The sequence below is a fragment of the Pyrus communis genome, chromosome 1 (assembly GCF_963583255.1).
Source record: "Pyrus communis chromosome 1, drPyrComm1.1, whole genome shotgun sequence".
NCBI lineage: Eukaryota > Viridiplantae > Streptophyta > Magnoliopsida > Rosales > Rosaceae > Pyrus > Pyrus communis.
Window position 1 is genome coordinate 40,437,167 of NC_084803.1, and position 14,077 is coordinate 40,451,243.

General features: G+C 38.5%; 2 protein-coding genes across 3 annotated transcripts; one reads left to right on the top strand and one right to left on the bottom strand.

The window, feature by feature from the left end:
- The first annotated feature begins 149 nt into the window (after positions 1 to 149).
- Positions 150 to 4,017, top strand: LOC137710059 (elongation factor 1-gamma-like). The gene is made up of 7 exons (XM_068449017.1): positions 150 to 322; positions 754 to 903; positions 998 to 1,058; positions 1,173 to 1,225; positions 1,538 to 1,639; positions 1,752 to 2,265; positions 3,449 to 4,017. The coding sequence occupies exons 1-7, from the start codon at positions 314 to 316 to the stop codon at positions 3,826 to 3,828; spliced, it is 1,269 nt and encodes a 422-aa protein (XP_068305118.1). The 5' UTR covers positions 150 to 313; the 3' UTR covers positions 3,829 to 4,017.
- LOC137710066 (endo-1,3;1,4-beta-D-glucanase-like) lies at positions 3,976 to 5,678 on the bottom strand. Of its 2 annotated transcripts, none has more exons than XM_068449025.1 (7): positions 5,427 to 5,678; positions 5,293 to 5,314; positions 4,955 to 5,078; positions 4,714 to 4,867; positions 4,554 to 4,643; positions 4,306 to 4,406; positions 3,976 to 4,209 (listed from the first exon to the last, which is right to left on the bottom strand). In XM_068449025.1, the coding sequence occupies exons 1-7, from the start codon at positions 5,578 to 5,580 to the stop codon at positions 4,069 to 4,071; spliced, it is 786 nt and encodes a 261-aa protein (XP_068305126.1). In that variant the 5' UTR covers positions 5,581 to 5,678; the 3' UTR covers positions 3,976 to 4,068. The 2 variants fall into 2 exon arrangements, with proteins under 2 accessions (XP_068305126.1, XP_068305133.1); XM_068449032.1 differs by having other exon boundaries at positions 4,777 to 4,867; positions 5,427 to 5,676.
- Between the last annotated feature and the right edge of the window lie 8,399 nt (positions 5,679 to 14,077).

Consider the following 14,077-nt stretch of genomic DNA (forward strand, 5'->3'; position numbering starts at 1 on the left):
ATTAAAACTCAAAACATTCAAATTATTTTCATTAGTTTCTTTGTAAAAAAAAAAAAAAAAAAATTCCGCGCATAAGCACGAGCATATTCGGCAAGCACCTTTTTCACCTTTTTCTTTATCTTTAATTTTATTTTGTAAAAATCTGTAAACCCTAATCAATCGATCACCACCGCACATATATTTCCCTCCACAAACCCTAAACCCATCCGTCCTCTACAATCCACTCCACCGGAACTCTCTCTCTCACTGTCTCTCTGCAAGTGCAACTCTGCAACGGTTAGCTTTCAAGGATTGGACAGTCATCGTTGACCCAATGGCTTTAGTAAGTATCTTCCCTCCTCCATTTTATTTTATTTATTTAATCCGGTTGTGAAAGATTGAGGATGAACTCTCTTCTTGCTTTAATCACATTGTTAAAACTTTTTACCACTGATTAATTTTCACATGAGCTTGAGTTGATGAGGTGCTCTCTTACTTTTTACCATTGATTTTTACCTACACTCTTTGAACTCTGTGATCCCCTTGTTCCATGGTAAATGATTCCAACACATACAGTAACATGATCAATGCACTCAATGTACTTCGTTTTCGATTTAGATCTTCCTTTTTCTCTGTTTTTGATTGTTGCTTTTACTCAAAACCGCTCATTGGTGCCGGGAAAAACAGCAAAATGGACACAAGACTGGTTAGGTGATGTGGGTAATTTTATCGGCTGAACGGAATGTTTATGTGTGCTTGATCTTCTTCTTTTAGGTGCTGCACGCCGGAAGCACCAACAAAAATGGTTTCAAGGCACTTATTGCTGCTGAGTTTAGTGGTGCCAAGGTTGAACTGGTCAAGAATTTTGAGATGGGTGTGTCCAACAAAAGTCCAAAGTTTCTCGAAATGAACCCCATTGGGAAGGTGGACTTTATTTCTTTTTGGGCGTAGTTAATATATGTTTATTGAAGTGTGTTTACTGGGTTTTGTTTTCCTGAATTGGTTTTTGGTTGTGTAGGTTCCTGTGTTAGAAACACCTGATGGCCCTGTTTTTGAGAGCAATGCCATTGCACGCTACGGTGAGGCTAGATTTTAAGTTCCTTTATATCTAGAAATGTTGTTGTTTTAAATCTAATTGTATCATTTAATTTGTTGCAGTTTTAAATCTAATCGTATGACATAATTTGTTGCAGTTACTCGGTTGAAGGCAGATAATCCTCTTTATGGCTCTTCCTTAATTGAATATGTGAGTGATGTGAGGGCTGTCTTGCACTTGTATAACTTCCCATTTAATTATACAATGCCTTAATGATACGGACAGAGGAACATGTTGTTTGGGTTAACGAGATGTTACAAAACTACTGGCACACAAAGTAAGGCAACTTTGATTTATAATTGGGTCACATATTATGATTGTATGAGTCAATATGAATCAAGAAGCTTCATAACGTACATTAGAGTCTTCGCTGATGGAGATCTTCATTAGAATACAGATTTGATTTGCAAATCATATTCTGTAGAGTTGTGATTTTTACTGACACATTGTTGATTTTGACAGGCTCGTGTGGAGCAATGGATTGATTTTGCCACACTGGAGATTGACGCCAATATTTTGCGATGGTTAATACCACGTATTGGTTTTTCTGTTTACCTTCCTCCGGTTAGCCATTACTGCATTTAGTTATTCAGATCTGTTATACATCGTTGTCATTGTATGTATCTAAGTGGGTATATCAAAACAACTTACACCATTTGTTTTCTTTGGCGCAAAGGTTGAGGAAGCTGCGGTTTCTGCATTGAAGAGAGCGCTAACTGCTTTGAACACTCATCTTTCTTCCAACACGTACCTGGTTGGGCATTCTGTTACTTTGGCTGATATCATTCTGACATGTAATTTGACTCTGGGATTTAGCAGGTTATTCACAAAAAGTTTTACCTCTGAATTTCCTCATGTTGAGAGATACTTTTGGACCTTAGTTAATCAACCAAATTTCCGCAAGATATTGGGTGAAGTTAAACAAGCAGAATCCGTTCCATCTATTCAATCAGTAAAGAAGCCGTCACAGGCGAAGGAACCTGCAAAACCTAAGGCCAAGGATGAGCCAAAGAAAGAGGACAAGAAAGAATCAGCAAAGCCTAAATTAGAAGAGGCTGCGAAAGAAGAGGCACCCAAGCCCAAGGCAAAGAATCCTCTTGATCTTTTGCCGCCTAGCAAGATGATTCTGGATGACTGGAAAAGACTTTACTCAAACACAAAGACCAACTTCCGTGAGGTTGCTGTTAAAGGTGATTCTTTTTCACATACTATACACATGGCTTCACCCTTTTCTTGTTTTTAATTTTCTATGTCTTCATAAGTTGCATGTGGTAATGCATTTCCATTCAGTATATAGTTATCTGGTACTTTTGTCTATGACCTGTTAGCAGGCTGGTACAAGCAGATCATTGAAAACTTTGCAATATGGTTTATACTCCTCGATATATTTTTTTAATCTTCGAAACATTTAATATTTAGCTTGAAAAAGACATTTTTATTGCTCTTTCACACAGAACAATATGAATTACTTCTTCAAATTACCGAATTCACTTTTTTTTTTTTTTTTTTTTTTTTTTTTTTTTTTTCAAATCTTTGGTTTGTGCTGTTGCTCTTTCAACTAAAATATACAAACGAATCTTATCTTATTTTTTTAGTTCTTTTTTGTTTATCTGTTTTTAATTTTTAACATCAAAACAAATCAACTTTATGATGGAAAGTAATTCAATTGATAACAGAAAATAATCTCAAGATTTTGAGGGAACCAATTAGGAAAGAATTATTATTTAATTATCAAGTACCTTGTTCAGTATTTTGTTCTGAAAGGGGTGGCAACGCTCACCACCTAGTTGGGGTGGTGAGCAGATTCGGACTCATTATGTTTTTTGTGACCAAAATGTGGAATATCCTTCAACTAAATTCATGATTCTTGCAATTGAGAATAAAATTATAAAAAAAAAAAAAAGGAACTGTCGTATCAATGTGGAACTAGTCTAATCTATGGAGTAGAGAAGTATAATGTAGCCATCAGTGTTGAGTCCGTACCATCTCCCATTTGCTGTTGACTCTGTGACATCTCTACCTTCTCTAAGTCATTTTGCCACTGTTTCGCTTAAACATCGCCACTCTTCTCTATCTGATTAGTTACTAGGCAAGCCATGCATTGCTTGTATCTATTAATGCAGGTCAGGTGCAAAGCACCTTGACACCTTTTAAGATAGGAGTGGCAGATAACTGTTAGGTGTGCTTGTTGTGGATGAAGAATCACATGGCATCTTGCTATTTAACTACCTTCAGATATCCATTTTTAGGACATTCACGATTACTATTCTTGTTAAGGGCAAGGATTTTGTTCAGTAAAGGTTGTAGAAACTGTGAATATGTGTACCTATTTTTCTTAAATACCGCTTTATGACATTTCACTTCTTTCTGCAGGATTCTGGGACATGTACGATCCTGAGGGTTACTCTCTTTGGTTCTGCGATTACAAGTACAATGATGAAAACACTGTTTCATTTGTGACTTTGAACAAGGTGGGTGGTTTCTTGCAGCGGATGGATTTGGCTCGTAAGTACGCGTTTGGAAAGATGTTGGTGATTGGCTCGGCCCCTCCCTTCAAGGTTAAAGGCTTGTGGCTCTTCCGGGGACAAGAAATCCCGAAATTCATAATTGACGAGTGTTACGACATGGATCTGTACGAGTGGCGTAAGGTTGATATCACTGATGAGGATCAAAAAGAGCGTGTCAATCAAATGATTGAAGATCATGAGCCTTTCGAGGGGGAGGATTTATTGGATGCCAAATGTTTCAAGTGATTAGAGAGGTGTCAAAAGAAGATGTACTGTGTTAGGGCTAAAACAATGTCTTCTGATCTTAGTCCTTTTATTGAACATTGTTAGAGGTTCATGTATTTTATTTTCATGTAACGTTGTCCGTTGTATCAGAATTATTAAACCGAAATGTGCGCGATAAGTTATTTTTGCAATGGTACTTCTCAAATTACAGACAGCAGGAAGCATTCGATATTGTTCTTATCTCGAATGAGAATAAAGTAATCACTTGACATGCTTAACGAACCACGCCAGTGTGTTTCTATGAGCCTCCTCTGCACGCTTTACAGCTTCTTCATCTTCAGCATTGTAACCCAGGGTCCAACCGTGTTCAGCTTTCGGAAATATCTTCACAAAGCTATCAACCTACAACGAAAGAAGCTCGTTTAGTCTTTAAACTAAATGTACGAAATTAAAACTTGTGGAAAATGGCTTGATCATCTGCAGATTGAATCTCTGCACCTCGGGTTTTGCAGCTAATATCTGCTCGAACTGTTTCACGAGTTCTGGTGGAGAATAGTCGTCAATCTCAGCTCCTTGAATCGCAATGGGAACTTTAACCTCTGTCAACAAGTTTAAGCACAGAACGTTTTAAGTATGACGATGAAATTAGCAACCGATTGATTCACCAAAATGTTTATCAACGAACATAGCTCTCTCTCTTTTCAGAAGACTTAAAAAGTTGGCATTTAAGCAGTGGAAATTCATACCCTGAATATCATCCAAAGCAACAAATGAAGGATGTAACAGCACAGCCGCTTGGATGAAATCGGACTTGGCAAGTTCAGTCACGACTTTGGCTGAGAACAATATCGATCGAGTTAATTTTTTGTGTGTTAGTCAGCTGTCTGTAACTATATACAGGTTTACCTTGGGCAATGGAACTAATTAAGCATCCAGTTGAAAATGTTGTATGTGAAAGTAACCACTCACCACCCCAACAGAAGCCGGCAGCTCCAATTGCAGACACTCCTTTACCTTTAAGAGCATTAATTATTGATTTTGCATCCTCAAATCCCTTATCCTAGTAAAACAATTAGCAAAGTTTCAGGCAGTGGTAGCTAGGGCCATCAGTTAAAGCATATAACAGAGGCTAAAGCGAGCGATTAACCGTTCCATGATCTTGTAACCACACTGCTAGAGGCCTGTCATTATCATGTACAAATGGATCGCCATAGAAGAAGTCCGGAACTAGCACAAAGAATCCTGCAGCTGCAATGTTGTCGGCAAGCTTCCTAATCAAGGATAAGCCAGATTATTACATTAAACTTTCAGCAAGCGTATCAGCCATACCTCATGAAGCTGAAGTTCAAATGCGGCATAAATGAGCGAAATTCACATAAACATCATTAGTCTCGAATAACTTCAACGCGTTCTAAAGAGCGAGGAAAACAGAAAATGCGTTGATCAAGGATAGAAACTAGAAAGTAAAGTTCGAATCAGCCATACCTCAAGTTTGGAACTCTATATCCTGCAGGACAAGTCGAACATCTAACATTCAGCGAACGAAAGCTAGCAACGATGAAATGAAAACTCGGTACAAAACATTAGATTTAGAACCAATTAGAGAAATTTACAAGTACCAAAGACATTAGAGACAAGAAGGATGGCAAGCTTGGAGTTAGGGGAGCCCGCAACGTAGACGTTAAGGCCTCCAAGTTTTTCATCGCTGTTGTCTACTCCGTAGCTTTCCGGTTTGAGAATTGGTGGATTTGAGCAGCACTGAGGGCCGGACATAGTAGTCGTCGTCGTCGATGTGCTAGCTAGCTGCTGTTAATTGTTCTGAAATATCTTCTCACTTGCAATTACCCTATAATATGTCCTAATTTTTATTAATTTGAACAATTCAAGGTTGGAACAGTTGAAGATAATCAATTAACAAAGGTAAAAATGAAAAGAAAAAGAGAAACGTATCTTCAGACGTTAAAGGTTAAATGTTTTATTTCTTGTAGTCCACATTTCTGTTTACTTGGTGGACTAGTTGGTTTGACCCATCTCTTTATTTATTTATTAATTTTGTATAATTTCAGAGTCGACATTTCAAACTCCACGAACACGAAAGAGTACAATACTATTCAAGTGATAAATGAACAATGCAAAATATGGTATGATGCATTTATATGGGCCTCATTTAGGGTGACTGTAGAAGGTATCAAACAATCTATTCCCTAACGTACCGCTTGAGTTCTAAAATTCTGTATTGACTTTGATCGTTGGAGAGTTTGTGGCCGGTACCACATCGGTGTCAAGGTTTTTAATGATCTTTGTTCTTGTTCTCATGCGAGTTACTATCGTTCATGATGGTGCACATATTTGGTCCCAACAAATATTTTCTCGTAATGTTATATTCGAAGCACTAGCAAACTTTCATCCATGGTTGGTGTTCTAACTACGACTTATGTGATAACATTGTTGGGTTGTGAACTACTTCAATACACGTGTGCGGAAGCGTGGCAAGTGACGTAAGCTAAGTAATCCAATTAATATGCATGGTCAGTGGAATGTCGGATTCTGTTAATCATATTAAATTAATCTATGTGATCTTGGTTTATCGATGTGCTTGTGTTCATATCTAATAACATTAAGAACACATGCATAAACTTATATTAAGTTTAGAATTTTAACCTTTGGATTTCATATGTGGGCGAATTTGATATTGTTGAGGCTCCCAAGTGTTAGCTATCTACTAGTATTGACATGAATGAATCTCTGGTTGGTGAAGCAAGTAGACAACGATCTACTTGTAAAACACCAATGTTTTAAAAAACTAGTTTTGAGACTAGCCTAGGCCTTTTTTTGGGCGGAACTATCAATAAAACGCATCTACCCTATAGAATCCAATTTGATTAATTAATCGTAAGTGGAGGGACAAGTAAGTCCCCCCATGATCCCATGGGGGATACATCCTTAGACTCCATGCGATGCAATTTTTTTTTCCTTTTTTTTTTAGTTTTTACCAACTAATTCATTTCGATATTTCTCTTTTGTTGCAGTCCCAATTTAGGAATGTAATTTTAAAAATCCTTATAGATCCTTAATTATAGGATTCTATAATATCTTTTGGATTGTAATGTATCATTCTCCGTTGCTTACTACTATAAATAAGGTGAGAAATGACACCACAAAATTCATTTAATTCTCTATTTTCTCTATGCTTGTCGTCCCTCTTCCACTATCTATAATTCTTGAGTTAAATAGGCGTACAACATCTTCTACATTTTAGATCTCCGAATTGTAAAAGGCAAGGTAGCATTCGTTAGTTTGGAGCAAGCACTATCTATAATTCTTCAGTTAAATGGGCGTACAACATCTTCTACATTTTAGACATCCGAATTGTAAAAGGCTGGGTAACATTCAATAGTTTGGAGCGTGTTGGAGTTTTCTAAGTAGTGAAAAGGAAACAACGATCACTTAGTACTACGGTCTAATGATATTTCTTTTCATTTCTAAATGAGAGGTTTTAAATTTAATTATCGTCAAAAACAAATTTAAACTACATTATCATAACTAACGTAAGGTTTAGTTAAACAAAAAAAAAAAAAAAAAAAAAAAAACAACAACAACAACAACAACAACGGGGGATAGCATTCCCCCCATCCACTTGCAAATTGCAATTGAAAATTCAAACATTGTATTTGACAATTTGTCATTTGTACTTGTACGACATCATCATCGTTGGTTTATTAGGTTCCCCGAGAAACACGACAGACGACATGAATGGATTTCGGAGCCGCCATTGCCAAGGCTGTCTGCAACTGCAAATCCCTCTTCTCCTCATCTTGTCCATTAGCCTCCTCTTCGGTTCAGTTTCGGCAGACGACCCCTCAACTCCCACTCCCAAAAACGGAGACAAAGCTTCAAGTGGGTCGGTGGCACTCAACGCAGTGATTGTGCTGCTGGGGGTGGCGGCTGTCGTCGGCTTCTGCGTCTTCTTGTTCAGGATATGGCAGAAGAAGAAGAGAGAAGAGCAACACGCCCGTCTTCTCAAGCTCTTTGAAGACGACGATGAACTCGAGGTTGAGCTTGGCATTAGGGATTGATGATTAATCTCAATAAACTCTATCCCCCACCCTCCAGGTTGGTTGGTTTGTACATTTTACAAGATCATAATATCATTGTGTGTTGTAGGTAGCAGCCTTGATCGTGTTTATTGGGAAATTAATCCATATTTTTCTTCCGTAATCTTCTTTTGATGCCCTTTTTTTTATTTACTGATGTATGGAAAGGAAGATAATACCCCACAAATACGATGGCTAGTCTCAGATCTGGTTTTATCTTGTGAATTTCAGCGTTAATTGATTGAACATCGAATATCTATGTGATCTTGATGTGTTCAACACCATTTAACTTGTATTTTTTACTCTTAAAGTTTTGATAATTTATAGATAGATGTGGCGATTGTACTATGGATTTCACTTTGCTAGGTTAATTAGTTGAACATGATGAGTACTACTGATAATTTTAGAGCGTGAATGTGATTTTTATTTTTTCTGTCAACCTGCATTAGTGAAGAAGAATTCAGAAAGTTTATCCTATATTAGATAGAAGATATATGAACATAGGATATAAAAACGTTTTGAGTGTTGCATGAGTACGACCATCAATAGTTGGAACATTTGAGGATGATCTTTTGATTATACAAAAACATGATCAAGTCTACATCAGGATGTCATGATGGATGAGTGTCGTAGATTGTGAATCTTCGAATACAGAATCAAGGTGATTTGTCAAATCTAGAGGTAGCATAATTGAAAATAAGCTTGCACGGAACAGTCTGAATTGATTCTGTTGTGTGCTTTTTTACTAAAATCGCAGTACGTAATAACAATGTCAATTGGGCTGAACGCGATAACCTCATGGATCATTGTAATCTAGTTAAAGAAAAAGTTTCTGGTGATAGCTACCGGTGATGTTTGGCATTATGAAATATCATGCAATGGAATATTTTTGTGAATTGAAGTTATTTCTTTCTCTTGTCAATTGTGTCGTATGTGATGCTAAAGTTATTGGTATGCTTTTGCACTCTGGGATTTCTGGAGCTGTTGATGGTCTCTATCTAAACCCTTTCGTTTTTTTTCCCTAATGTTTTAATGTTTCAACTGAAGTTATTATACAATTGTGTGTGTTAAACGATTTGGTTAGAGAGCTTCATTGGGATGGAATTTTGAGAGGGATGAGAAGATGCTTCTAGATTTATATCTTTTAAAGTAGGTAATGCCATAATAGAGTGGTTTGCTTTTGGCATGTTGCATGCTGATGTTCTTTTGAAATGTCTTTTCCATTGATCTGGTCTACAATATGGCTACTGATAAGCATAAAGCACGTGACGGTGAGTTGTATAGGTAGGGTTTGGGTCTTGAGATTTATTATTAAGTAGTTGCATCCTATTTTCATTCAGAATATGAAGGATCTAGTGATGGGAGATGTTATTGTTGTTAGGTCTTATGAAGGCCCAGAGCATGTGGGAGAGGTCATGATGTAAGAATCTGGAGGATAGGTACTAAATGGAACCTTATTCATTCGCTTGAAATCTTAGTATTCGTCTCTGTGTGGGATTTAACCAGTATTCCTAATCTGGTGTTCGGAGGTTGTTCGTGTAGATATTATTGTTCTTTTTAGACACTCGTTATAGAATCTGGACTCGATAATTTAATTAAGAGACGGCAGGTTATTGGAAACTGGTGTTGCATGTGTAAACAAGCAGGGAATCAGTTGAACATCCTCTATGGTAAAGGTGTTTAGATTCTTGAGTGGAGAAGTGTGGGAAGTGAGAATGTTAATATTATTTCCGATTTAGAAGGAACTGTTCAAGGAATATATAGGTTGTTAGTGTTGGAAATTCAAATTAAAAGTCATGTGATCTGTCCATGTGATGCTAACCTTTCTTTACAGATTGTTTCCAGCAAAATATAATCATCATTGCTCCTTCATTATTCAGCCGAATGGTGATGAAAGACAGCAAGTGTGCTGCCATGTGATGTGCTAGCAGGAAGACAGCAGTGTGTTGCCATGTGCTAGCCGAATGTAGACAACCTGGAATACATTTGGTCTTTTCATTTTTCACGTTCCCATGTGTTAAAGACAGCAGATATGCTGCTGTCTGTGTGCTGTCAATTGATGGTGTAAAGGTGTAGGTTGTGTTGTATTTAAGGAAGCCTCTCGTAAGGCTTCAGAAATTAATCCCATCTGATTTGTCATTCAATTCTAGAAGTGTATTTGCAATCTGTTTTTTAATATCAAAGTGCCTTGTTTGCCAAAGCTTGTAGCTTCCCTCATTTCTCAATTTTTGTCCAATTTTATTGAAAGTGAAAGTGAGAGGTGTGATAGAGTTTGTAAACTTATCACCCACATATTTTGGTATTAAGTTAGTAAACTTTTCAAAACCAACAATTGGTATCAGAGCCAGAATACCATTCTGGCAGATGCAGCAGTTATGGCATCCAACTTAGTGCAGCTCCAAGTTCCCACATTGAAGAAAGAAAATTATGAAAGATGGTGCATCTAATTCAAAGCATTGTTTGGATCACAAGAGCTATGGGAAGTTGTCAGTAATGAGTATGTTGTACCAACTACTGAGCAAGAAGCCACATATACTGCAGATCAAAGGAACACTCTTAAGGATTTACGAAAGAAGGACCAGAAGGCGTTGTATCTTCTTTATCAAGGATTAGAAGATTCAATGTTCGAGAAGGTTGCAGAAGCAACAACGAGCAAGCAAGTATGGGACACACTCAGTACAATCTACAAAGGAGTAGATTGGGTCAAGAAAATGAGATTACAGTCACTTCGAGCAGATTTTGAAACTGCTCACATGAATGAAGGAGAAAGCATCTCCGACTATCACTCAAGGCTCATTGTGATAGTAAATCAGATGAGGAGAAATGGCGAGAGACTCGATGAAGTACGAGTTGTGGAGAAGATACTCCGGTCACTCACATCTAAGTTTGAGTATGTGGTGACTGCCATTGAGGAATCCAAGGATTTGGAGGCGATGAGCGCAGAGGAGCTACTAGGATCCCTCATAGTTCACGAGCAAGGCATTTAGAAGAATGCAAGCCCCACAACGCTAGAGCAAGCTTTGGAGTCAAAGTTGAATATTGACAAACCAAATAAAGGTCGTGGGCATTGGAACTCACGTCGTGGGAGTTCATCCAACCGTAGCCGAGGACGAGCCCGAGGAAGAGGTCGAGGCTATGCACAAAATCTAGGTCAGTCTCAGGAGTGGAGATCTACTCGAGGAAATGCGCATATCCAGTGTCACAGTTGCAAGCAGTATGGATATTATGCAAATGAATGTTCATATAAAAATGGTGAGCATGTCAACATGGCAGAATCAAGTGGAAATGCTGGTGAAAAACTTACAATCTTACTAGCACACCATGATATTAGTAGCCAACAAGATGTCTGGTATTTAGACTCTGGTGCAAGCAACCACATGTGTGGAAAGAAAGTTTTTTGCCGAACTCAAAGATGGGCCTTATGGATCTGTGAGTCTTGGTGACTCCTCAAAGTTGTCAGTTGAAGGCAAAGGAAAGATCAAAATCATCCAGAATGATGGTAAAGAAGAATACATATCCGATACCTACTACATACCAGGTATGAAGAGCAACATTTTGAGCATTGGTCAACTGCTCCAGAAAGGGTATGTTATACATATGGAGGATATGTTTCTCACTCTCAGGAATGTAAGAAGAAAACTTATTGCACGTGTTCAAATGTCAAAAAACCGAATGTTCTCGTTGAAGTTGAACACAAAGATTGGGAGTTGCAACATCGGTGTAATGGAAGATGGGTCATGGAAATGGCATCTTCGGTATGACCATCTTCATTTCAATGGCCTAAAGTTGCTGTCAAATGAAGGAATGGTTCGTGGTCTACCCCAGATTGAAGCCACACGCCAAGTATGTGAAGGTTGTGTGCTTGGCAAGCAAGCACGACTATCATTCCCTGTTGGTGATACATGGAGAGCAAGGGCACCACTGCAGTTGGTGCACACAGATATATGTGGTCCATTGGATCTCATGTCTTATGGAGATAATATGTATTTTATTACTTTCATTGATGATTTTAGTAGGAAGACTTGGGTTTATTTTCTCAAGGAGAAGTCGGCTGCCCTAAAAATCTTCAAGGAGTTCAAGGCACTCACAGAGGCTGAAAGCAACCACAAGCTTGTGGTTGTGAGATCAGATAGAGGTGGAGAGTACACCTCCAATGCTTTCCAAGCCTACTGCAAGGAGCAAGGAATTAGGCATCAACTGACTGCTGCCTATACACCACAGCAAAATGGGATAGCCGAAAGAAAGAATCGAACCATCCTTGACATGATAAGGTCCATGCTTAAGGAGAAGAATTTGCCAAAAGAATTGTGGGCAGAAGCTGTAGCTTGTTCGATTTATTTGTTGAATCGATGTCCAACAAAGAGTGTCAAGAGGATGACACCACAAGAGGCTTGGAGTAGGTACAAGCCGAATGTTGCACACCTAAGAGTTTTTGGGTGTGTTGCATATGCTCAGGTTCCAGAAGCCAAGAGGAGAAAGCTCGATGATCGAGGTGAAAAGTGTGTGTTTGTGGGATATAATGAAGAGTCCAAGGCATACAAGCTCTACAACCCACTAACTGACAAATTAGTGGTTAGTAGAGATGTCATCTTCAGTGAGGAAGAGGCATGGAAGTGGAATAACAAATAAGTCAGTAAAGAGAAGATCGTTTCCACTGATTTTGAAGAACCAGAAGTTGTACCACCTGTTGAGCAACAACCTGCTCAAACAACCACAACAACTCCATTGCACAGAACTGCAAGGAGTGGTCCGACATCTAGTGAAGAAAGCAGCTCCTCAACTCCAGTAAGGCTAAGAAGTCTCACCGAGATATATGGACAAGAAGAAGAAGAAGAAACCAACCTTTTCTACTTGTATGCAGACCACGAGCCTCTCTTATTCAATGAAGCTGTGGAAGAAGATCGTTGGAGAATAGCCATGGAGGAAGAAATCCATGCTATCGAGAAAAATGACACTTGGAAGTTGACAAAGTTTTCACCAAATCAGAAGGCTATTGGTGTTAAGTGGGTGTACAAGATCAAACGCACTGCAGATGGGAGTGTAGATCGGTACAAATCAAGGCTTGTAGCAAAGGGCTACAAACAGAAGTATGGAGTGGACTATGATGAAGTCTATGCTCCAGTTGCAAGACTTGACGCGGTAAGATTGCTAATCTCTCTTGCCGCTCATCATAAATGGAAAATTTATCAACTAGATGTCAAGTCAGCCTTCCTTAATGGAGTTCTTGAGGAAGAAGTGTACGTGGAACAACCGGAAGGCTTCCAAGTACAAGGAGAGGAAGAAAAGGTGTATCGTTTGAAGAAGGCTTTGTATGGCCTCAAGCAAGCACCACGAGCTTGGAACTCAAGGATTGATAACTACCTTCACCAAAATGGATTTCAGAAATGTCCATACGAGCATTCAGTTTACATGAAGAATGGTGCAAAAGGGGAGTTCTTAATTATTTATCTCTATGTAGATGACTTGTTGTTTACAAAAAATAATGAAGCAATGTTCTGTGAGTTCAAGCAATTCATGTTCAGTGAATTCGAGATGACTGACAATGGATTAACGTCGTGGGAACAAATAATTAAGAACTCCCCTTTTGCACCATTCTTCATATAAACTGAATGCTCGTATGGACATTTCTGAAATCCATTTTGGTGAAGATAGTTATCAATCCTTGAGTTCCAAGCTCGTGGTGCTTGCTTGAGGCCATACAAAGCCTTCTTCAAACGATACACCTTTTCTTCTTCTCCTTGTACTTGGAAGTCTTCTGGTTGTTCCACGTACACTTCTTCCTCAAGAACTCCATTAAGGAAGGCTGACTTGACATCTAGTTAATAAATTTTCCATTTATGATGAGCGGCAAGAGAGATTAGCAATCTTACCGTGTCAAGTCTTGCAACTGGAGCATAGACTTCATCATAGTCCACTCCATACTTCTGTTTGTAGCCCTTTGCTACAAGCCTTGATTTGTACCGATCTACACTCCCATCTGCAGTGCGTTTGATCTTGTACACCCACTTAACACCAATAGCCTTCTGATTTGGTGGAAGCTTTGTCAACTTCCAAGTGTCATTTTTCTCGATAGCATGGATTTCTTCCTCCATGGCTATTCTCCAACGATCTTCTTCCACAGCTTTATTGAATGAGAGAGGCTCATGATCTGCATACAAACAGAAAAGGTTGGTTTC

Excerpts from the sequence above, each read along its gene's own strand:
- LOC137710066 (XM_068449025.1), bottom strand. The coding sequence starts at position 5,580 with ATGTCCGGCCCTCAGTGCTGCTCAAATCCACCAATTCTCAAACCGGAA. Across the intron at positions 4,868-4,954 it reads GGTTACAAGATCATGGAACG|GATAAGGGATTTGAGGATGC; the intron begins GTTAATCGCTCG and ends TTGTTTTACTAG. Across the intron at positions 4,407-4,553 it reads TGCTTTGGATGATATTCAGG|AGGTTAAAGTTCCCATTGCG; the intron begins GTATGAATTTCC and ends ACTTGTTGACAG.
- LOC137710059 (XM_068449017.1), top strand. Across the intron at positions 904-997 it reads AAATGAACCCCATTGGGAAG|GTTCCTGTGTTAGAAACACC; the intron begins GTGGACTTTATT and ends TTGGTTGTGTAG. Across the intron at positions 2,266-3,448 it reads CCGTGAGGTTGCTGTTAAAG|GATTCTGGGACATGTACGAT; the intron begins GTGATTCTTTTT and ends TTCTTTCTGCAG.